The sequence below is a fragment of the Enhydra lutris genome, unplaced genomic scaffold (genome assembly GCF_002288905.1).
Source record: "Enhydra lutris kenyoni isolate GAN:26980312 unplaced genomic scaffold, ASM228890v2 scaffoldscaffold27, whole genome shotgun sequence".
NCBI lineage: Eukaryota > Metazoa > Chordata > Mammalia > Carnivora > Mustelidae > Enhydra > Enhydra lutris.
In genome coordinates this window covers 26,131,146-26,141,871 of record NW_019154111.1, presented here as the reverse complement: position 1 = coordinate 26,141,871, position 10,726 = coordinate 26,131,146, and the positions used below count along the sequence as shown (strand labels likewise).

Genomic DNA, 10,726 nt, shown 5'->3' with positions numbered 1-10,726 from the left:
ATATTATACTCAAATATCCAGACTAGCTGGGTACTGAGCAAGAATGATTTTTCATTCACATAATGAAAAATCAATATGTTGCACTTAAATACTGGTTTAAGGATGAGGATAAGATAAGACAAGGTAAGCCAAATAATTCACATGGGAGAAAATAACTAACTAAAACTGAAATCTGTAGGATTTACCCCAAATATTGAAGACAGTGAAATGAGGGACTTTGTATGAAGGACATTTATAATCTCTTATCTTTACTTCCTATTTCCTTTTTCAACTTGCAAAGAATAGAAATGTATTTAAAATATTTCCATTTATGTCTGTGAAGGTGGGAAATAAATTATCTTTTCCTTAACCTTTTTTCCTTCCTTAGGTAGGAGTCAGAACTTTTTCACTTTAACGTGGAGTTTTATGTGCATAACGAAAATGACAATTGAATTTCTCAAAATTCATAGATTAATTGGGAAGAGTCGTTTGATGTATAGAAAGCATGATATTAATATCATTTTATAATGTATGTATAAACATTATTTAAATGTGTTATATTTTCATAAATGCTCCATGCTAAAAATATTTTATAAATTGAACATTAAAAGGCTCCTACACGAAACTATTAAAAGTAGAATATGGTTTATTTAAGTGTTTACAAAGAGAATGTCTAACCTCTTAGAGTGATTTTTAAGCACCACCTCTCTGTTGTTTGATATTGTGTTTTATAGAGTGTATCTTTAGGAAATTTGAAATCTGTTTCAGAACCAAATCAATACATGATATCGATGAATTCTACAATACAGTAAATGTGTATCTTATTTTAAGTCTTAAGAGACTAATTTCTGATGGTGTCAAGCTGTTACATGACGTGATACTACATCTGTAGGCCATACACTGCTTTCCTTTAGACTCTGCTGCAAAAAATAGGCATATTTTTGTGTTACCATTTTAATTTCATATAGAATATATAAAATGAGTGTCTTCAAGGAAAGGATAAGTCTTTTACATGTTATATCATCTGCATTACTACACATTGTATTAGTAGACTATGTTCTCTGCCATTCCTGTTATTTGTCAGATGTTGGAATACCCATGTACGCTTATATGTGCATGTGCCTGTGTGCTTATGTGAGTATATTTGTGAATATGTATATACAGACTCTTCTATATGTTTATATGGCAAATGTTTTCCTTTTAAAAAAATCCAGTGACTGTTTTTGCTGGTTGTGCTATTTGCTTAACCTGAAACGTTGACATGCAGAACAGGTGTGAAATTGAGAGATCAGCCATTTTCAAAGGGCATAGCAGGACTTGAGAAGATTGAGTTTCTTACACTTTGTACCTTGTGATGTTTGTTGGCTTTTAAGCTCCTGCACTACTTTATCTGAAAGCAGGTCTTGTTCTATCAATTTTCACTTCGGTGAATTAAGGTATACATTATTATTCTTTTAATATACAATCTGTGTGTTATTTCCCACAAAATAGAATGAAGAGAATGTTTCCTATGCCAAGAAGAATTCATAAATATAGAAAATCAATTTAATTATTTTTTTTTAAGATTTTTTTTTTTATTTGACAGAGAGAGAGAGAGATCACAAGTAGGCAGAGAGGCAGGCAGAGAGAGGAGGAAGCAGGCTCAGTGCTGAGCAGAGAGCCCGACGCGGGGCTCCATCCCAGGACCCTGAGATCATGACCTGAGCCGAAGGCAGAGGCTTTAACCCACTGAGCCACCCAGGCGCCCCGAAAATCAATTTAATTATTAAGGGAAATGGAGAGAAAGGATTGCGTGTCTCTTTTCCACATCCCAAACCCACTGCATTACTTTGTCTTGTTATTCTCTTTGCCCCTTTCTATGTGGTCTTTGAAAGTTCACTAAACTATCCTAACTTTGTTTTGACTAAGTTTACTCATTTTAAAATCAGACCTCAGAGTATCTTGTCTACATTTTAGAAGCAAGATAGGAAGGAGGCATTACTGCAATTCAATTTTATCCACAAGTACTGACCGAGGATTCCTTGTGAGATGATGGAAGGGAAGAAGAAACCGTTGTCCCTGTCCGGAACAAGCAGGCAGTCCAGTTAGGATAATTACTCAAATGCCCACTGCATGCAGGAAGATGAGTGTCAAAAGAGATCTGAAAACAAAGATATCCCACAAACTGAACTAGGAGGAGACTTCAAAAGAATAAGGGCTTGAGGCGTACATAGAAAAAATGTACAGAGTTGGACTGGAAGAGTAAAGATACCTGAAAGTGCCCCAGACAAAGGGGTGTACGAGAGCAGCCACAGAGGAACAGAAGTGCATGGCATGTTCTTCTTTTTTTTTTTTTTTTTAAGATTTTATTTATTTATTTGACAGACAGATCACAAGTAGACAGAGAAGCAGGCAGAGAGAAAGAGAGGGGGAATCAGGCCCCTGCCAAGCAGAGAGCCCGAAACAGGGCTCGATCCCAGAACCCCGGGATCATGACCTGAGCCGAAGGCAGAGGCTTTAACCCACTGAGGTGCATGGCATGTTCTAAGGACAACATGACTTACTTGACTGACAGAGGACTTCAGGCAGAAAGCAGTGGGAAATAAGGCCTTGTGGTTCAGGTGGGGTGTTCAGGATAATGCACTAAACCAAGACCAGTAACTTGAATAACCATTGAATGAAATGTGTTGCAAAATCAAATCGGGGAAGCATCTGAGTCAAATAAAATTGATTTACCCATACTGCTCTTTATTATCATGAATATAGAGAATTGGATATATTAGGGGAAAACTTAGGGAATTTTTCCTTAAATTTTTACATAATATATTGTTTCACTTTGAAAAATGAAGGTGTGGCGCCTGGGTGGCTCAGTCAGTTAAGTATCCAGCTCTTGATTTCAGCTCAGGTCTTGATTTCAGGTTCATGAGTTGGAGCCCCCGTATCGGGCTCCATGCTGGCTATGGAGCCTACTTAAGTTAAAAAAAAAAAATGAAGGTAATATATATGTATTTAACAAATACAGAAATGACACAAAACAAAAATGCTGAACTTTTTAAAGAGTCATTTGTTTAATAAGTTTTTAGCATAGTACAATGACGACATTTCATGAAAACACGTGATTGTTCAAAGATAGGCTAGTGAAAATTTAATTTGCTGTTCAAAGAGGTTCAGATAAAGTTATGGAAATGTATTAATGACCAAACTTATTTTTAACAGATGAAAAGTAGATTATGTTGCTATGATTTTTATTATGAACTATTTCTGAAAATAGAAACGGCAACTTAATTTAATTAAATAAATAGAAGTAACTTTCTTAGTTGTTCTCTTCACACATGTGAACTTCACAACTGTGAAGACACTGGAAAAGCATGGTCTCCCATGTTTCTTTTCATACTTTGTTGTGGAACCAAGTTTGACCCTATTCCTCAGTTCCATAAGAACTGGCTGAGGCAGGATTCAAAGAACAAAAGACAGTGCTTATTGCATAGTTCAGTTTCTGTATTCACTCTGAAAACTTGAAAGAAAGAGCAGAGATTCTGGTAACAGGAATCAGTGGATGAACTGGCCCTGGGGATGACAGTCCTCCTGCCTGCATCTTTACTAGTTCTCCTGCTAGTTTGTTCTTGTTTTACTTTGTGTGCTTTATTTATTTATTTATATGCAAAAGTCAGCCTAGTACAAAAGGCAACAGGCCTGGTGATGTGAAATAACATTCATGACTGAAAAAAAATTATCAAGAAAGTGCCATAAATGCTATTTGGAAAAATGAAGTAGTTTATATCCCCAAATGGGTCTGGATATTTTTAAGTTTTCAGTTTACCCAGTAGACCTGTTTAAGATAACAAGTAAGAGATGATCCTGTTTCTCTCACAAAACAGTGACAATCACTATTTCATTATCAAAATATTAGAACTCAGCAGGGAAGCATAACTGCATTAACCCAAAGTTCTTGAATGTTGCAAGGTGAGTTCTTTCACTGACTCATTTCCATTTATGTGGAAAATCTATTGGGATATCGATGACATACAGATATGTGATTTTTAAGATAGTTGATTTTACTACCTATAGTTGCCAATTAATGTTCAGAATTTTGTTTCTAATAGTCAAAAGCTCAGCAAAATAAAAGGTGATAGTTATTATATCACATTTCTTAGGCACAATAGGAGGCAGATGTGTAATGCAGTTCTCTATTTTTCTGCCACACCCTCTTTTTGCCCTTAACCTATACTTGGGGCGGGGGCAGGGCGGGGGGGAACACAGTGAAGGCATCTATACTTATAAAAATTACCTTGTCACAGTCGAATCTTTATTAACCAGGGGCTCCCACTTCTTTCTGAGATCCATTTCTCTTGCTCGTCATAATGTTGCGATCAAAATGGGTTGCAAAAATCTTCCTCTCCACCTAGCAACACTTTCCTAAGTTCTTATGACTTTATTTCAAATTCTTCATAAGAAATGTTTAGAAAGTCAGTTAAATCACCCATTATTTCTTCACTGCATGCAGAGAAATACACAAATATTTTAAATTCTTTGAAACTTCTATCGTCATATTACAAGTACATAATGAGAAGGTTTAGTAAGTTAATGTTACCAAAAGTTAAGTAAAAGAGAAAAAAAATTCATTCTTTATGTATAAGGGAATAATTATAGTTCGGGCACCTGTGTTAATAAAGTAATGTAGTGTTCTTTGCATTAATAAGATATGGCGTATTGACCGAAACTCTTAAAGGTAGAATACAAAAACCAAGCCATTAAGATCTGAAGAAATACTAACCTTAACTCTGCTGTAATTTGGACCTGTCAACAAAATTATCAGGATAGCAATTTTAGAGATAATATTCTAGGTATGGCCCTACAGTATTCCACTTGTATTTAATGAAAATGTGCTTTCTCAAACAATCAAATATTTGCCCTAAGTTCTACTTCAGGATGTTTGTATTTGTTCAACTAAAAACTTAAAGTCAAGCATTCAATTTCAATGGGACTTGAGACAAGCATACAATTAGGGATTTGGAAATAGTTGTGTACCTAATGAGAATTAGGGAAATCATTTACTACCACATGAAAGTCAGTTTAAATGCTTTGTTCTCATTTTTTATTCCCATAAATGCATGTTTCTTAGAAGCATGGGATGATATATGCAAGTTTTAGTCATTAAATTTACCTTTACAGATAAATAGGTTATCTTTTCTCTCTGAAGATCATGTTGCATGCTCTATGAAGGAAGTTCCTATGAAATAGAAATCACCCAAATGGACTCCCTCAGTGTTACTTTCTTCCATATTCCTGGCCAAGTCAAAAGTATCAAACTACATACCTATGCATCCTCCCTGAAAACTAACCATTCAGGGTATCAAAGGAAGTACTGTGCCATAGACCAGAGCACGGGATTTTTGCATCTAACAGTCATTTAATAAATGCTTGTTGAAATCTTATATAAAAATCTTCGCATTCCCACTATTTGACCAAAATGATTAGTTCCATTATTTAACATACTTAACCATAGACAATAACAGCAGCTAAAGTCACTGCTATCTGGGATATTCATTTTTCCCTGAGTAGATTTCCAGGTCTACTTATCTGCCCACTAAAACCATGATTTATCATCTAACAACCTGATGATTATATAACAATCATCAATGATTAGTTTGTCTCTATATGCACCTCGGAAAATAATTCATTGTCTTATTAAAAAAAGATTAAAAAATTTTTTGAAGACAAAAAATACTACCAAGTAAAACATCTCATTTGGAAATTTTTTTTTAATTATTACCATTTAATACTTGATGCTTTATAGGTACAAATTCATTCTGAAGCGATGCTTGTGGAACTTTTCATTTAAAATTTCAACTGAATATTTGACATTAAAATTGTTCAGCTGTGTTATTCTTTCTCTTCTTGTAAGAGAAAAACATTGCTTATCGACAGGCCACCCACAAAATTTTGTAAACTGAGAGATCATCTCCCAATTGTTTCAGTTTTTGTCAGATTTGGCTTATGAGTGCTCTAACTTTGTAGGTATATAGGAGGTAAAATATCTGTGTATAAAGTATTATTCAAGCAAAAAAGGTCTTTAAGTTTATGCATTTCAATATACATGGATGTTGTTCTTAAAAATATGAAATCAAAGTTTAAAGATTTGATCTATCAAAATGTGCTGATAAATGATAAGGGATAAATGCAAATTTCATGGTCAATACCAAAAGACCAAAAAAAAAAAAAAAAAAAAAAGGTCCTCTACCATTGTTCATGTTTTATCTATTTTTTAAAAAACCGTAGAAGGAAAAATACCCTAGGGGGGAAAAATTGAAGCTTTACTGCAAAAGAAATGAATGCAAGAAATGGCACTTTAAGTAGTGAAGAGACGTGAAGCATTGCAACTTCATAGCCTGCTAAGGAGCAACAGCTGTACCTAATTTCAACTTGACGTGCTTCAGATCTCATATTCATATAGGTATTTAATGATCCAAACATAATGGTCCTATATAGAATAATTACTTATATGAAGGAGCAAACTTCATACGCATTCCTTTTTAAATGATCCTTCAAGAGAAAAACTGCACTGGCTCTTTGAACAATGAATAGTCTCTTTCACCAATCCAAATGTTTGGGGCTAAAAAGCTTATCTTTTACGAGAAAATAATAATAGTGGTGAAGTTACTTCTTTTTGACAGACTCTTTTTGTTTCCCCCCTTCCCAGGATAGCCAGTACAATGAAAAAAGGTAGAATGCCAGGCCAATTATTAAGTCATACTGGTAGATGGTTACAAGAAATATCAGAAACAAAAGGACATAAGAGACTTTAGAGTTGGTGTATTTTGAAAGCAGAGATTCGCTGCTTTCAGATTGACCTTCCTGGGCAGGGAGACTAGTGGAAGTAGAGCTCTCCGATTGCTTGTCACCTGAAGAGCACAGTGATTGTCCAGAGGCTAATCCTTCATTTTCATGCCTTGCCTGTTCCACGTTCTCAACAGCTTCGCTGATGAAAATCGTTGACCGTAGAGATTTTTCTACACCGTGTTCTCCTTGTTGAAAAATCTGGCTTTTAAATCTTTCTCTGCTACTACCTGAGGTCTCTCTTCCTGAACTTTTAGAAACTTCTTCAGGTGTAGAACCAAGATGAGGGTGCTTCTCAACACCCTGGATTTCACTTGTTGGATTACAATTATATTCTGATTTAGTAGAAATAGATTGGAGAGTCATGGTAGTAATTATATTTTCTACAGCAATTGCCTGTTCATGAGATGGCACTGAGGTTTTAGCATGGTGATTGGCAACGTGAGAGCCATTCTGAGAAGCTCTGTTAGTGTCTGAGTTTAAAGCAGAATGAATAAGAGCATCTCTATCTGTTTTCTTTAATTCTTGGACCTGTTTGTGATCTTTATTTTTTGGAAATGTTTTTTTGTCTTTTGGTAACATTCCCAAATGTAAATCCAGTTCTGATGCTGCTTTTTGATTGCCTGTAACGACTTGTAAGGATTCTTCTACAGATGTGAAATTTCCAATGCCACATTTCTTCCTGTCATGTGTCTTCCCAGGATTATACATAGATATGGTTTCTTCTTTCTCCATTTCATCTACATGTACATTACAAATACCTAAACGTGATTCCTTTTCAAAATCATTGTCATAAATTACACCTCCTGTATCTCGTTGACAAAGGGTATAATGTGAATCATCATTTCCCCCTTCATGTGGATCAAACGCTGTTTCCTTTACCTCGATGGGCCTGTCACTTCGTGCTGTCTCTTGAGGTACCTTAGCAATTATTGCTTTTTCTCTAGCAGACATGCTTTCTAGAGCACTTTCTGATGTTGTCTTAATTATATAAGCTGTACCTGCTTCTGCTTTCTCAGTAACACCATGATCAGCTAGAGAAGACAGTTCACAGCTCACTGTTTCTTGGCAGGTAAACAATTCTTCCGTAGGAGTAGCTTTCAAACTCCTTGTATTATCTCTTTTTTCCCACATGTCTTCACAATCTGATTGTTCTTTGATCTGTTCTGTCCTATTTGTCTTACTTTCTCTTGCTTCTCTCTGACTTTCTAGAACATTCCAACTTTGCTTCTGTTGTGCATTCTTAATCTGATCTTCACGATTAATCCAATCTGATTTTTCTTCTTCAACTTGGAAAAGGCAATCATTCCTCAAAACATTTCCACTTCTTGGTGAACAAACTTGGCCATGCATCCCTCCTAATGTAGTGCCTTCGCTAGTCAAGAGATCATGTTCTGGAGTTGTTAACACAGCTTTTTCCCAACTTAGACTTATTTTTGGTGAATGAAACATATCTGCTCTGATTGCCTGGTTGGGAACTGTGATGTCTTTACTCAGCTGAATGGTTAGGTCTCTGTTGCTAGCTGCCGCCCCTTCCGTACTGATTTCAGAGTGGCCCATCTTCCTTTCTTGGTCATGTAAGATTGAATGAAAATTTTTGCTTTGTTTTACATTAACACCTAACTGTATTCTTTGCTCCTCCTCCTCAGTGTTACCATTGTCATAACCTTTCTTAGAAGATCCTTTTTCCATTGATTCTTCTGAGTGGATATCTCTTCTTAAACATTCCCAATCTTTTATCTCAATTTTCTCAGCTCTTCCTTCATGTTTTTTATTAAAGTTGTCTGCAACTAGTTGATCTGAGGAGGGACAAGATATTTGTACTCTGACTCTCCTTTTAGCTGGATTAGCATTATCATCCAGTACTTCTTTGCTGCCAATATGTAATTGCACTAATGCATTACTGCTAGTATCTCCCAATGGTGGCTTGATTTCTCCTATATCTGTAGTAATTTCCTTTGAAGGTGGATGTCTGCACTTATTTTCTGAGGAATATTTTTCACTACAGTAAAAATCTCCCTTTAAGGGGCTTTCTGCTGATGAACTTGGAGACAAAGACCTTTTAAACAAGTCAGGGTGTACTTCACCATGGCTTTGCTTCTTCTCTAACTCCTCAGCTTTATTTGGAAAATTGACCGGATCTATTGCAAATGTATTCTTTTCATCTCTGGAAGCAGTACTTCTTATTAAGCATTGATTTATCTTAAGGGATAAAAAACAAAACAAAACAGTTAATAATCAAATGATTTTAAATATACAAAATGAATTAGATAGATTTCGTTAGTGGGGCTAGCAATTAACTGGTAGGTTTCCTTGATTCATTTCATTTGTGGATTTTGTATAAATTCTGAAAGCCGGATGTTTTGGGGGGATCCTTTTAGGCTATGACTTGTGAATGAGATTAATAAGAAAAGGGACCAAAATTAATCACTCTCCTTCCAGCTTCCAAATATCACATTGTATTATTCAACTATTCTTGCTTGTCATTGCACTTTCTCCTCACTTAGGATATACACATTGATAGCTCCATGCTAATCAATTAGAGAGCAGCTTCCTGGGTGCCCCTTGCTGCATTTACACTTGCTGTAGGTGCCCCTGTTACAGTTTCTCTTATTAATATGTTTTCTGCAAAGCCTCTGCAAACTATTAATAGCAAAACGTCACTCAAAGAAAAGTGAGGGAGTTAATGTCTCTGCAAATTCTGTTTTAATGACCCTCTGCCAACTGGTACTCAAATGTATTTGAGCTCTTCAGTGATGCCAACTGTCAGGATTTAACAGTGAGATGCCTGTGTTTTTTTTTTCCTCCTCATAACTGACATTTGCATGATCTCAATAATTATATGCAAATCTTACGTTTTCCCCTTCTTCTCACATAAGGCTCATGTTACTTGTCAACTGCACAGCTGTCTTGTAAGCCAATGCCTGTGGGTTCCACAGATTTGGTTGTATTTCCATCTATTATAGAGCTTCATTGTTTTATGCATTAACGTCAGCATGGAGCAAATTAGCATCTAAATTACAGCTCCCTATTCATTTATTGGATGTACAATCTCAGTAACTTCTAAACAAACTTTTATATTTGAGCCTGCTCATTGTAATGAGGTGTATTGGTGAAGCATGTGATTTTTCAGGGCCCTTTCATTATATTCTCTGGTTTGAAAAAAAAATGGCGATGTTAACTTTCAGCTGGTGAGAATTCTCACAATGGGTGACAACTTTGTAGTTTCTTAAAGTTGGAGCAAAGTAAATTGCATACTTTAGTGATGCAGCTTCCATATCACTATAGAAAAGGTGGAAAATGTGGGGAAAGAGATGAGCTCTATTTCTTTTCTGTTTCAGCACTGACACTTGAAGAGGCAAATGTCATTTTAATCTTGGATGATTATGAATCCATGTATCCTAATGATATGAGCTCCAACCAAATACAGTAAAGGATAAATTGCATTATGTGACTCATTTACTCCCATTTCTTCCTTTGTGATAAAAATGCTATCTAAACCATCCCCCCAAAATTCCAAATAGATTGAATGTTCACCAAGTGTGAAATTTATGATAACAAATTTAATACTAAATTGTACAGTACTGAATTTGTTTCCCGTTTAAAAAATATAGCACAGACTATTTTCTCCTCATTTGGTAATTTAATACTTCCTAATGATATAGAACTGTGAGATTCTCACAAAGATGGAAGTAAGTTTTTTTAAAAATGCTGTTAAATGCAGGATTCAGACTTGAAAAGCTGGACAGACTCTAACAATCATCTAGTCCAACCCTCTCATTTTAAAGACGAGTTTATGCTAAGTGTACACTTGTCACAAAGATTAGAAATGCACATCAGCATAGTGCTACCTCTTCTATAATTCCTACAAACTATTACTCAGAGCCGCTGGTGAAGAGATAAGAAATGAATGTCATTAATTTACCACTGC

The 10,726-nt window shown here is 35.5% G+C and overlaps 1 protein-coding gene across 1 annotated transcript in view; it reads right to left on the bottom strand.

Moving 5' to 3' along the window:
- Positions 1 to 6,615: 6,615 nt before the first annotated feature.
- LOC111152119 (protein phosphatase 1 regulatory subunit 3A) overlaps positions 6,616 to 10,726 on the bottom strand; it is a 40,069-nt gene continuing 35,958 nt past the window's right edge. Inside the window, exon 4 of the mRNA XM_022510426.1 lies at positions 6,616 to 8,997. Coding sequence (XP_022366134.1) covers positions 6,616 to 8,997 — 2,382 coding nt within the window. The remainder of the gene's footprint in view (positions 8,998 to 10,726) is intronic.